Source organism: Lithobates pipiens, unplaced genomic scaffold (genome assembly GCF_037356315.1).
Source record: "Lithobates pipiens isolate NorthernLeopardFrog02 unplaced genomic scaffold, aLitPip1_a1.2 Scaffold_8, whole genome shotgun sequence".
Taxonomy (NCBI): domain Eukaryota; kingdom Metazoa; phylum Chordata; class Amphibia; order Anura; family Ranidae; genus Lithobates; species Lithobates pipiens.
Window position 1 is genome coordinate 676,273,805 of NW_027507903.1, and position 14,380 is coordinate 676,288,184.

Consider the following 14,380-nt stretch of genomic DNA (forward strand, 5'->3'; position numbering starts at 1 on the left):
TACTGCTGAGTATTTGGCAGGGTATTGCACAGTATTGGCAGGGTATTGGCAGGGAATTGCAGAGTATTGGCAGGGCATTGCAAAGTATTGGCAGGGTATTGTAGAGTATTGACAGGGTATTGCAGAGTATTGGCAGGGAATTTCAGAGTATTGGCAGGGTATTGCAGAGTATTGGCAGGGAATTGCAGAGTATTGGCAGGGTATTGCAGAGTATTGGCAGGGTATTGCAGGGTATTGGCAGGGAATTGCAGAGTATTGGCAGGGTATTGCAGAGTATTGGCAGGGAATTGCAGAGTATTGGCAGGGTATTGCAAAGTATTGGCAGGGTATTGCAAAGTATTGGCAGGGTATTGGCACGGTACTGCTGAGTATTTGGCAGGGTATTGCAGAGTATTGGCAGGGCATTGCAAAGTATTGGCAGGGTATTGTAGAGTATTGACAGGGTATTGCAGAGTATTGGCAGGGAATTTCAGAGTATTGGCAGGGTATTGCAGAGTATTGGCAGGGAGTTGCAGAGTATTGGCAGGGTATTGCAGAGTATTGGCAGGGTATTGCAGGGTATTGGCAGGGAATTGCAGAGTATTGGCAGGGTATTGCAAAGTATTGGCAGGGTATTGCAGAGTATTGGCAGGGTATTGCAGAGTATTGGCAGGGAATTTCAGAGTATTGGCAGGGTATTGCAGAGTATTGGCAGGGAATTGCAGAGTATTGGCAGGGTATTGCAGAGTATTGGCAGGGTATTGCAGGGTATTGGCAGGGAATTGCAGAGTATTGGCAGGGTATTGCAGAGTATTGGCAGGGAATTTCAGAGTATTGGCAGGGAATTGCAGAGTATTGGCAGGGAATTGGAGAGTATTGGCAGGGAATTGCAGAGTATTGGCAGGGTATTGCAAAGTATTGGCAGGGTATTGCAGAGTATTGGCAGGGAATTGCAGAGTATTGGCAGGGAATTGCAGGGTATTGGCAGGGTATTGCAGAGTATTGGCAGGGAATTTCAGAGTATTGGCAGGGTATTGCAGAGTATTGCCAGGGAATTGCAGAGTATTGGCAGGGTATTGCAGAGTATTGGCAGGGTATTGCAGAGTATTGGCAGGGAATTGCAGAGTATTGGCAAGGAATTGCAGAGTATTGGCAGGGTATTGGCAGGTTATTGCAGAGTATTGTCGGGGTATTGCAGAGTATTGGCAGGGTATTGCAGAGAATTGGCCGGGTATTGGCAGGGTATTAGTAGGGAATTGCAGAGTATTGGCAGGGTATTGCAGAGTATTGGCAGGGTATTGCAAAGTATTGGCAGGGTATTGCAGAGTATTGGCAGGGAATTTCAAAGTATTGGCGGGGTATTGCAGAGTATTGGCAGGGAATTGCAGAGTATTTGCAGGGTATTGCAGAGTATTGGCAGGGTATTGGCACGGTACTGCTTAGTATTTGGCAGGGTATTGCAGAGTATTGGCAGGGTATTGGCAGGGTATTGGCAGGGAATTGCAGAGTATTGGCAGGGCATTGCAAAGTATTGGCAGGGAATTTCAGAGTATTGGCAGGGTATTGCAGAGTATTGGCAGGGAATTGCAGAGTATTGGCAGGGTATTGCAGAGTATTGGCAGGGTATTGCAGGGTATTGGCAGGGAATTGCAGAGTATTGGCAGAGTATTGGCAGGGTATTGCAGAGTATTGGCAGGGTATTGCAGGGTATTGGCAGGGAATTGCAGAGTATTGGCAGGGTATTGGCAGGGTATTGCAGAGTATTGGCAGGGAATTTCAGAGTATTGGCAGGGAATTGCAGAGTATTGGCAGGGAATTGGAGAGTATTGGCAGGGAATTGCAGAGTATTGGCAGGGTATTGCAAAGTATTGGCAGGGTATTTCAGAGTATTGGCAGGGAATTGCAGAGTATTGGCAGGGAATTGCAGAGTATTGGCAGAGTATTGCAAAGTATTGGCAGGGTATTGCAGAGTATTGGCAGGGAATAGCAGAGTATTGGCAGGGAATTGCAGAGTATTGGCAGGGTATTGCAGAGTATTGGCTGGATATGGCAGAGTATTGGCAGGGAATTGGAGAGTATTGGCAGGGAATTGCAGAGTATTGGCAGGGTATTGGCAGAGTATTGGCAGGGTATTGCAAAGTATTGGCAGGGAATTGCAGAGTATTTGCAGGGTATTGCAGAGTATTGGCAGGGTATTGGCACGGTACTGCTGAGTATTTGGCAGGGTATTGCACAGTATTGGCAGGGTATTGGCAGGGAATTGCAGAGTATTGGCAGGGCATTGCAAAGTATTGGCAGGGTATTGTAGAGTATTGACAGGGTATTGCAGAGTATTGGCAGGGAATTTCAGAGTATTGGCAGGGTATTGCAGAGTATTGGCAGGGAATTGCAGAGTATTGGCAGGGTATTGCAGAGTATTGGCAGGGTATTGCAGGGTATTGGCAGGGAATTGCAGAGTATTGGCAGGGTATTGCAGAGTATTGGCAGGGAATTGCAGAGTATTGGCAGGGTATTGCAAAGTATTGGCAGGGTATTGCAAAGTATTGGCAGGGTATTGGCACGGTACTGCTGATTATTTGGCAGGGTATTGCAGAGTATTGGCAGGGCATTGCAAAGTATTGGCAGGGTATTGTAGAGTATTGACAGGGTATTGCAGAGTATTGGCAGGGAATTTCAGAGTATTGGCAGGGTATTGCAGAGTATTGGCAGGGAGTTGCAGAGTATTGGCAGGGTATTGCAGAGTATTGGCAGGGTATTGCAGGGTATTGGCAGGGAATTGCAGAGTATTGGCAGGGTATTGCAAAGTATTGGCAGGGTATTGCAGAGTATTGGCAGGGTATTGCAGAGTATTGGCAGGGAATTTCAGAGTATTGGCAGGGTATTGCAGAGTATTGGCAGGGAATTGCAGAGTATTGGCAGGGTATTGCAGAGTATTGGCAGGGAATTTCAGAGTATTGGCAGGGAATTGCAGAGTATTGGCAGGGAATTGGAGAGTATTGGCAGGGAATTGCAGAGTATTGGCAGGGTATTGCAAAGTATTGGCAGGGTATTGCAGAGTATTGGCAGGGAATTGCAGAGTATTGGCAGGGAATTGCAGGGTATTGGCAGGGTATTGCAGAGTATTGGCAGGGAATTTCAGAGTATTGGCAGGGTATTGCAGAGTATTGCCAGGGAATTGCAGAGTATTGGCAGGGTATTGCAGAGTATTGGCAGGGTATTGCAGAGTATTGGCAGGGAATTGCAGAGTATTGGCAAGGAATTGCAGAGTATTGGCAGGGTATTGGCAGGTTATTGCAGAGTATTGTTGGGGTATTGCAGAGTATTGGCAGGGTATTGCAGAGAATTGGCAGGGTATTGGCAGGGTATTAGTAGGGAATTGCAGAGTATTGGCAGGGTATTGCAGAGTATTGGCAGGGTATTGCAAAGTATTGGCAGGGTATTGCAGAGTATTGGCAGGGAATTTCAAAGTATTGGCGGGGTATTGCAGAGTATTGGCAGGGAATTGCAGAGTATTTGCAGGGTATTGCAGAGTATTGGCAGGGTATTGGCACGGTACTGCTTAGTATTTGGCAGGGTATTGCAGAGTATTGGCAGGGTATTGGCAGGGTATTGGCAGGGAATTGCAGAGTATTGGCAGGGCATTGCAAAGTATTGGCAGGGAATTTCAGAGTATTGGCAGGATATTGCAGAGTATTGGCAGGGAATTGCAGAGTATTGGCAGGGTATTGCAGAGTATTGGCAGGGTATTGCAGGGTATTGGCAGGGAATTGCAGAGTATTGGCAGAGTATTGGCAGGGTATTGCAGAGTATTGGCAGGGTATTGCAGGGTATTGGCAGGGAATTGCAGAGTATTGGCAGGGTATTGGCAGGGTATTGCAGAGTATTGGCAGGGAATTTCAGAGTATTGGCAGGGAATTGCAGAGTATTGGCAGGGAATTGGAGAGTATTGGCAGGGAATTGCAGAGTATTGGCAGGGTATTGCAAAGTATTGGCAGGGTATTTCAGAGTATTGGCAGGGAATTGCAGAGTATTGGCAGGGAATTGCAGAGTATTGGCAGAGTATTGCAAAGTATTGGCAGGGTATTGCAGAGTATTGGCAGGGAATAGCAGAGTATTGGCAGGGAATTGCAGAGTATTGGCAGGGTATTGCAGAGTATTGGCTGGATATGGCAGAGTATTGGCAGGGAATTGGAGAGTATTGGCAGGGAATTGCAGAGTATTGGCAGGGTATTGGCAGAGTATTGGCAGGGTATTGCAAAGTATTGGCAGGGAATTGCAGAGTATTTGCAGGGTATTGCAGAGTATTGGCAGGGTATTGGCACGGTACTGCTGAGTATTTGGCAGGGTATTGCACAGTATTGGCAGGGTATTGGCAGGGAATTGCAGAGTATTGGCAGGGCATTGCAAAGTATTGGCAGGGTATTGTAGAGTATTGACAGGGTATTGCAGAGTATTGGCAGGGAATTTCAGAGTATTGGCAGGGTATTGCAGAGTATTGGCAGGGAATTGCAGAGTATTGGCAGGGTATTGCAGAGTATTGGCAGGGTATTGCAGGGTATTGGCAGGGAATTGCAGAGTATTGGCAGGGTATTGCAGAGTATTGGCAGGGAATTGCAGAGTATTGGCAGGGTATTGCAAAGTATTGGCAGGGTATTGCAAAGTATTGGCAGGGTATTGGCACGGTACTGCTGAGTATTTGGCAGGGTATTGCAGAGTATTGGCAGGGCATTGCAAAGTATTGGCAGGGTATTGTAGAGTATTGACAGGGTATTGCAGAGTATTGGCAGGGAATTTCAGAGTATTGGCAGGGTATTGCAGAGTATTGGCAGGGAGTTGCAGAGTATTGGCAGGGTATTGCAGAGTATTGGCAGGGTATTGCAGGGTATTGGCAGGGAATTGCAGAGTATTGGCAGGGTATTGCAAAGTATTGGCAGGGTATTGCAGAGTATTGGCAGGGTATTGCAGAGTATTGGCAGGGAATTTCAGAGTATTGGCAGGGTATTGCAGAGTATTGGCAGGGAATTGCAGAGTATTGGCAGGGTATTGCAGAGTATTGGCAGGGAATTTCAGAGTATTGGCAGGGAATTGCAGAGTATTGGCAGGGAATTGGAGAGTATTGGCAGGGAATTGCAGAGTATTGGCAGGGTATTGCAAAGTATTGGCAGGGTATTGCAGAGTATTGGCAGGGAATTGCAGAGTATTGGCAGGGAATTGCAGGGTATTGGCAGGGTATTGCAGAGTATTGGCAGGGAATTTCAGAGTATTGGCAGGGTATTGCAGAGTATTGCCAGGGAATTGCAGAGTATTGGCAGGGTATTGCAGAGTATTGGCAGGGTATTGCAGAGTATTGGCAGGGAATTGCAGAGTATTGGCAAGGAATTGCAGAGTATTGGCAGGGTATTGGCAGGTTATTGCAGAGTATTGTCGGGGTATTGCAGAGTATTGGCAGGGTATTGCAGAGAATTGGCAGGGTATTGGCAGGGTATTAGTAGGGAATTGCAGAGTATTGGCAGGGTATTGCAGAGTATTGGCAGGGTATTGCAAAGTATTGGCAGGGTATTGCAGAGTATTGGCAGGGAATTTCAAAGTATTGGCGGGGTATTGCAGAGTATTGGCAGGGAATTGCAGAGTATTTGCAGGGTATTGCAGAGTATTGGCAGGGTATTGGCACGGTACTGCTTAGTATTTGGCAGGGTATTGCAGAGTATTGGCAGGGTATTGGCAGGGTATTGGCAGGGAATTGCAGAGTATTGGCAGGGCATTGCAAAGTATTGGCAGGGTATTGTAGAGTATTGACAGGGTATTGCAGAGTATTGGCAGGGAATTTCAGAGTATTGGCAGGGTATTGCAGAGTATTGGCAGGGAATTGCAGAGTATTGGCAGGGTATTGCAGAGTATTGGCAGGGTATTGCAGGGTATTGGCAGGGAATTGCAGAGTATTGGCAGGGTATTGCAGAGTATTGGCAGGGAATTGCAGAGTATTGGCAGGGTATTGCAAAGTATTGGCAGGGTATTGCAGAGTATTGGCAGGGTATTGCAGAGTATTGGCAGGGAATTTCAGAGTATTGGCAGGGTATTGCAGAGTATTGGCAGGGAATTGCAGAGTATTGGCAGGGTATTGCAGAGTATTGGCAGGGTATTGCAGGGTATTGGCAGGGAATTGCAGAGTATTGGCAGGGTATTGGCAGGGTATTGCAGAGTATTGGCAGGGAATTTCAGAGTATTGGCAGGGAATTGCAGAGTATTGGCAGGGAATTGGAGAGTATTGGCAGGGAATTGCAGAGTATTGGCAGGGTATTGCAAAGTATTGGCAGGGTATTGCAGAGTATTGGCAGGGAATTGCAGAGTATTGGCAGAGTATTGCAAAGTATTGGCAGGGTATTGCAGAGTATTGGCAGGGAATTGCAGAGTATTGGCAGGGAATTGCAGAGTATTGGCAGGGTATTGCAGAGTATTGGCAGGGTATTGCAGAGTATTGGCTGGATATGGCAGAGTATTGGCAGGGAATTGCAGAGTATTGGCAGGGTATTGGCAGAGTATTGGCAGGGTATTGCAAAGTATTGGCAGGGAATTGCAGAGTATTGGCAGGGAATTGCAGAGTATTGGCTGGATATGGCAGAGTATTGGCTGGATATGGAGAGTATTGGCAGGGAATTGGAGAGTATTGGCAGGGAATTGGAGAGTATTGGCAGGGTATTGGCAGAATATTGGCAGGGTATTGGCAGAGTATTGGCAGAGTATTGGAGAGTATTGGCAGGGAATTGCAGAGTATTGGCAGGGTATGGAGGGATGGCTGTGACTGCAATTGTCACAGAGCAGCGCTGTGGGTACTACAGATGCAGCCCCCAGCGCTGCTGCCATCCGATTTCTCCCCTCCACTGTACAGATCAGTACACAGTGGGGAGAGAGGAACCGGCGCCATCATGACGCCAGTTTGTTTACAAGTGACCGATTCGTCATTTGACAGAGCAATCACATTGTAAACGGCCGATGGGTGCACCAAGATGGCCGCCGCTCCGGAGCTAGGCCGAAGCCGCAGCCTTTCCTAAGGTCGAGGCCGCGGAGCGCTGCAGATCGTGGCACGTGACATCCATTGCGCCCCTAGTGGCAGTAGATGTAATTGCGGCGTTACGGCAATTACATCTACTGCCCCCCCCCCCCCCCTTGGCAGTAGATGTAATTGCGGTGACGCCGCCCAAGTAATGGGAACGGCGTTACCATGAGGGGAAGAGTAATCAGTTAGATTACTTGTTACCCTCTAAAGTAACGACGTTAAGTAACACCGTTTACTTTAACTCTGTTACTAACATCACTGATAATAACCAATGAGGTATCACCCCGGTACCATTCTTTAGAGGCCAATGGTCAGCTCTCTAGTAATAATAACCAATGCGGCTAAGTAGCCACTCGGCTTTTATTACAAGCAGTGGGAGGGGACATCCCCCCCCTGTCGCCTTCCGCCGCTCACCTGGTCTCTCTCGTCCAAACGCGAGACCTGAGCAACCAGCCGCCACGGGTTTGATCGGATCTCGGATACAGTAACCTGTAAGCGACGTCACAATGTCACGACGTTACTTCTGCTTTACTGGAGAGCCAACAGTGCCAGTTTTCAGAAAACAAAAGTATTCAAAAATGCCAATCTTGGTGTTTTGAATACTTTCAAGTGCAAAGGAGGGATTTGGGGTCTTATAGACTCCAGATCTCTCCATAAAGAGTACCTGTCACCAACTATTACATTCCTTCTGACAGCAATAAAAGTGATAAAAAAAAAATAAAAAATTAAAGGGACAGGATAAAAAAATTAAAATAAATTAAAATAAATAGAGAGACCCATCCCTCCGTGCTCGCGCGCCAAAGCGAACACATACTTAAGTGACATATAGTAGTGGAACAACCGCCCAATTTATTCTCTAGGGTCTCTGCTAATATATATATATATATAAACAACAGCTGGTATACTTTAAAACGGCCTATCATCTTTTTGGGAGAAAGAAGGGTTTTATGCCTGTAGACGTTGTAGGGCGTGTAAAGAAGTTAATGCACCAATAAGAGCATTGGAACGGTTCACAACAACTGGTAATAATAAAGAATTCACAATCAAAGGGTTTATTACCTGCAATACATCGTATGTTGTGTACGCTTTACAATGCCCATGCGGTTTGATATATATAGGCCGCACTAAAAGACTCTTAAGGATAAGAATAGCGGAACATGTGGCTAACATTAAATTGGGTTTTAAGGACCATAATGTGTCCCTACATTTTAAGATTTACCATAATCAAGACCCATCGGGGCTCAAATTTTGGGGAGTAGAGCATATGAAACCCTCCTGGAGAGGGTCTAACCTTGTACGAGAGTTATCCAAACACGAAACGGAATGGATATATTTGGTTGACACTCTAACACCAAAGGGGTTAAATGTCGACCTAGATATTAATTGTTTTATCAGTGACTATTAAATCTTTGACTGAGCCTGCTTTCTTAATGTTATAATATTTTAATGTTATTAGTTTAATATTATCTAGTGGGCTGGGAGGGAATTCGATACAACGAATTGAATAATAAAGACATCCATGATATGAAGGGTATTGCATGTGCTGCGACATTACCTCCATAAAGTATCTTGATTTACCCACACCCACTCTTATAGACTATTATGATATACATAGAGAGGTTTTCTGACATCGATTGGTGTCTTGCCACTGTATTTACCCCATGACTGACACATTATGCAACATTACATTTTTGGATTAGGGCTGGTGATTATGGGGATTGGGAGTGGCATAGAATGATTACCTCTGTTAGAAGGAAATGTGCAATATTCATAATAGTTTTTAATATATTTGGAATACTCTTAACAGTTTTAATACGTTGATCATTTTAAATATTTCTAGTTTTTATGTTTCCTTTTCCGCTTATGATGTTTTTCTGTGATTTTATTTGTCTTTGGTATTGAAAGGAGTTCTAACTAGTATGAAGCCCCTCAATATGGCACCCCATAGTGATAATAAACACCCTGGGGATGACGGCTCCTTTTAATACAATTAAGATTCCATTTTTGACTGGGGCGTTGGTCTCAGGATAAGATGTGATACAGTTTTGTTATATATGCAGGAATTGTTGTATATACATATACATATATTTTTGATGATACATAAAATATATATTTTGGCTCTGAGAGAGCCGTTTTTTAGAGAGATAATCCAGAAACCTTTATGTGTATAGAAAGTCTCTTTCTTTAAACTATATACACATATAGGGATTAATTGACGTTTTTATGTCCTTTTTTATCCTCCTCCTATGCTATCCTTGTTTATTGCGAGTTTTATAGTTATTTATAAATTGAGGATATTTTTTTAACTGTATTTTTTAACTGTAATTTCATATATTTTTTAGGGATATTTGTGTTATGTGCTGCTCAGGTTATAATGTTCATAATGTCTGACTTGCCTTTGCAATTAACAGATCGCGACGTATGCGACGATCGTTTTTGCTTTTGGCTATAGTTCCTCCCCGCATTGTATTGTCAGGCTGCTTACGTCCGGTCTCCATGACGATGTGCAGCGTCGTGTGGGCTGGACATTGTGTGGTTGCCCGATTGGCTTGCGGAGAGAGGGCGGGCTGAATATATATTGGCCGGTTGCGTCGTGTAGCCACGCCCTCGGTTGAAGTCGGAAGTGACAAAACGCGTCAGGGCGTGGCCTACACGACGCTACCGGAAGTGAGGTGTGCGCTCCACCGCTAACCACGGACCAGGAAGTGATACCCAGTGTATACAGGGGAACACTGGTGAATGGTTCTGGAATTGCTAATTCGGTGAAGTACACGATTTTAACGCTGATGTTACTCTTTGTTAATGTACGCATATATTGAAGTGGGAGACTTTACTGATATGTGTCAAACTTTTTAAAAAATAAAACAGTATTATGCTATGTATATATTCTGTTTCATTTCTATGATATACTTGGAGGACTACTTGTGACTGCAACGCTAAAGGGGGATATATATGAATATTACTATATCCATTGAAGTGATTACTCCTTAAGGCTTATCTTATCAGCTGTGTCTGGTGAGTTTAACCCCCGAGGGGGGTACGCATCGCATGTGGTGAAGCACTCCCGGTTTATGGTGGAAGAAAGTTTGGCAGCACCTTTGATCACCTTACAACGTTGATTAGATCACTATAGGCACCTTATCTGCACATTTTGGAACTGTCTAGTGATTTTTTTGATTTTTTTGTTTATCACGACTTCTACAAAGGACTTTTTGTTATAGAAATAAGCGCTGTTTTTATACTGATATTCTCGTATATATTGATGAATTGTTCGTATAACTTTTTTTATATATATATATATATAATGTTTGTGGGTTCTAAGTATTTTTCTAGCAAAAAATACTGATTTTAACTTGTAAGCAATAAGTGTCTGAAATACAGTAGGCCTGGTCTAATTATTTTCCAGCTCAAATGTTATTTTTGATGATTAGTAGTGTAAACAAATGTATTATAAACCAATCATAGTTTATAAACCACTGAGATTAAATAACAACAAGTTCATGAGCGTGCACACGTTTCTACAGAATATTACAGAAATACATACACTTCCTCTTTATTGTGGCATTTCTAAGTTCCTAAAACTGAAATGCAGTATGTGGCAACACCTTATTTTAGGAAGTTCCTGAAGATAAAATCATCAGATATCGAAGATGCAGACTGAGCAGCTCACAGAATCGGGTTTGTCTGCAGCCTGCAATGAAGGGGGCTAAAAATCGGGAGAGGGAACCAGGTAGGTTTTAGAGGTGATCATTGATTAATATTGAGGGGGGGGGTAATAGGAATGGGGTCACTTTGACATAGTTGGCAAGCATAGGGATTACTTTGATGCATTTGGCTAGTGAGGGATCACTTTGATGTAGTTGACCAGAAAGGGCTCACTTTAACACAGTTGACCAGGAAGGGATAACTTCAATGCAGTTGACCAGACAGCGCTCACTTTCATGCGGTTGGCCAGAGAGGGATCACTTTGATTCAGTTGGTCTGGGAAGGATCACTTTGATTCAGTTGGCTATAAAGGGATTCATTTCATTCAGTTGGCCAGGTAGGGATCACTTTGATTTAGTTGGCCAGAGAGGGATAACTTTATTTAGTTGACCAGAGAGGGATCACTTTGACACTGTTGGCGAGAGAGACATCAAGTTGATTCAGTTGACCAGAAAGGGCTCACTTTGATGCAGTTGACAAGAGAGGGATTAATTCAATGCAGTTGGCCACAGAGGGATGACTTTGATTCAGTTGACCAGAAAGGAATAAATTTGATGCAGTTGGCCAGAGAGGGATCACTTTGACGCAGTTAGCCAGAGAGGGGTAACTTTATTCAGTTGGCCAGAGAGGGATCACTTTGACGCAGTTGACCAGAAAGGGATAACTTTGATGCAGTTGACCAGAGAGGGATCACTTTGATGAGGTTGGCCAAAAAGGGATCACTTTGATGCTGTTGACCAGAGAGGAATAACTTTGAAGCAGTTGGCCAGCGAGGGATCATTTTGATTCAGTTGGCTAGAAAGGGATCACTTTGATTCAGTTGGCCAGGGAAGGATAACTTTGACGCTTTTGGCCAGAGAGGAATTACATTGGTGCAGTTGTCCAGCAAGGGATCACTTTGATTCAGTTGGCCAGAGAGGGATACATTTTTTGGTCGGGCAGAGAGGGATCACTTTGACACTGTTACCAGAGAGGGATCACTTTAACACAGTTGACTAGAGAGGGATTCATTTGATTTAGTTGACTAGAAATGGATAACTTTGATGGAGTTGATCAGAGAGGAATGACTTTGATTCAGTTGACCAGAAAGGAATACATTTGATGCAGTTGGCCAGAGAGGGATTGCTTTGATTCAGTTGACCAGAAAGAGATAACTTTGGTTCAGATGACCAGAAAGGGGTCACTTTGATGCAGTTGGCCAGAGAGGGATAACTTTGATTCAGGTGACCAGAAAGGGATCACTTTGATGCAGTTTACCAGAGAGGGATCACTTTGGTGCATTTGGCCAGAGAGGGATCACTTTGATGCAGCTGGCCAGAGAGGGTAAATTTGACTCAGTTGGCCAGAGAGGGATAACTTTATTCTGTTGGGCAGAAAATGATAACTTTATTCAGTTGGCCGGAGATGGATCACTTTGACACAGTTGACCACAGAGGGATCACTTTGATTCAGTTAACCAGAGAGGGGTCACTTTGACATAGTTGGCCAGCAAATGAACTACGTTGATTCTGATGGCCAGTGAAGGATTACTTTGATTCATGTGACCAGCAATGGCTCACTTTGACACAGTTGACCAGAGAAAGATCACTTCGATGCAGTTGACCACAGAGGGATCACTGTGATTTAGTTGATCAGAGAGGGGTCACTTTGACATAGTTGCCCAGTAAAGGAACTACGTTGATGCAGTTGGCCAGAAAGGGATCACTTTGACGCAGTTGACCAGAGAAAGACCACTTTGATGCAGTTGTCCATAGGTAAAAGCTTTGATGCAGATGGCCAGTGTTCAAACCACGTATGTGAGGTATCACCACAATCGTTAGAGCCAGAAAAATAATTCTAGCACTAGACCTCCTCTGTAACTCTAAACAGGTAACCACTATAAATTGAAAGTGTCGACTATGGAACTTTTTAAATACCATAGTTTGTCGCCATTCCATGAGTGTGCTCAATTTTAAAGCATGACATGTTTGGTATCTATTTACTCTGCTTAGCATTACCTTTCACATTATACAAAAAAATCAGGCTCATTTTTACTGTTTTTTTTTTTTTTTTTATTCATCAAAGTGTATTTTTTCCAAATAAATTGCGTTTTAAAGATTGCTGAGCAAATACAGTGTGACATAACGTATTGCAAGCTCAGCTCAAATGTTATTTTAATGATTAGTAGTTCAAGCAAATGTATTATACATCAATCATAGTCCATAAACCACTGAGATTAAATAACAACAAGTTCGTGGGTGGGCACACGTTTCTACAGAATATTACAGAAATACATACACTTCCTCTTTATATCTGCGTTTCTAAGTTCCTAAAACTGAAATGCAGTATGTGGCAACACCATATTTTAGGACATTGCTAAAGATAAAATCAACAGATATCAAAGGTGCAGACTGAGCAGCGCACAGAATCGGGTTTGTCTGCAGCCTGCAATGAAGGGGGCTAAAAATCGGGAGAGGGAACCAGGTAGGTTGTAGATGTGATCATTGATTAATATTGAGGGGGGAATAGGAATGGGGTCACTTTGACATAGTTGGCAAGCATAGGGATTACTTTTATGCATTTGGCTAGTGTGGGATCACTTTGATGTAGTTGACCAGAAAGGGATAACTTTAACACAGTTGACCAGGAAGGGATAACTTTGATGCAGTTGACCAGAGAGGGATCACTTTGATTCAGTTGGTCAGGGAGGGATCACATTTTTTTTTTGTTTCAATTTTTTTATTAAAGTTTCTGCATGGCACATGAGATTAGACAATGAACAGTATGTCATTTGAAATACAATGTTACGATTGAGGTACATACAGTGGTGTGAAAAAGTGTTTGCCCCCTTCCTCATTTCCTGTTCCTTTGCATGTTTGTCACACTTAAGTGTTTCGGAACATCAAACCAATTTAAACAATAGTCAAGGACAACACAAGTAAACACAAAATGCAATTTGTAAATGAAGGTGTTTATTATTAAAGGTGAAAAAAAATCCAAACCATCATGGCCCTGTGTGAAAAAGTGATTGCCCCCTAAACCTAAAAACTGGTTGGGCCGCCCTTAGCAGCAACAACTGCAACCAAGCGTTTGCGATAACGTGCAATGAGGCTTTTACAGCATCCTGGAGGAATTTTGGCCCACTCATCTTTGCAGAATTGTCCTAATTCAGTTACATTAGAGGGTTTTCGAACATGAACGGCCTTTTTAAGGTCATACCACAACATCTCAATAGGATTCAGGTCAGGACTTTGGCTAGGCCACTCCAAAGTCTTCATTTTGTTTTTCTTCAGCCATTCGGTGGTGGACTTGCTGGTGTGTTTAGGATCATTGTCCTGCTGCAGAACCCAAGTTCGTTTCAGCTTGAGTACACGAACAGATGGTCGGACATTCTCCTTCAGGATCTCTTGGTAGACAGCAGAATTCATAGTTCCTTTTATCACGGCAAGTCTTCCAGGTCCTGAAGCAGCAAAACAGCCCCAGACCATCACACTACCACCACCATATTTTACTGTTGGTATAATGTTCTTTTTATGAAATGCAGTGTTCCTTCTACGCCAGATATACTTGGACACACATCTTCCAAAGAGTTCCACTTTTGTCTCATCGGTCCACAGAATGTTGTCCCAAAAGTCTTGGGGATCATCAAGATGTGTTGTGGAG

The 14,380-nt window shown here is 43.8% G+C and overlaps 1 protein-coding gene across 3 annotated transcripts in view; it reads left to right on the top strand.

Annotated features, from left to right (window-relative positions):
• Positions 1-13,102: 13,102 nt before the first annotated feature.
• The window catches only part of LOC143961998 (C-type lectin domain family 10 member A-like), a 61,132-nt gene continuing 59,854 nt past the window's right edge, over positions 13,103-14,380 (top strand). For all 3 annotated transcript variants that reach the window (XM_077471342.1, XM_077471341.1, XM_077471343.1), the window contains exon 1: positions 13,103-13,201. In XM_077471342.1, the coding sequence (XP_077327468.1) occupies positions 13,168-13,201 (34 nt within the window). In that variant the 5' untranslated portion in view covers positions 13,103-13,167. The remainder of the gene's footprint in view (positions 13,202-14,380) is intronic.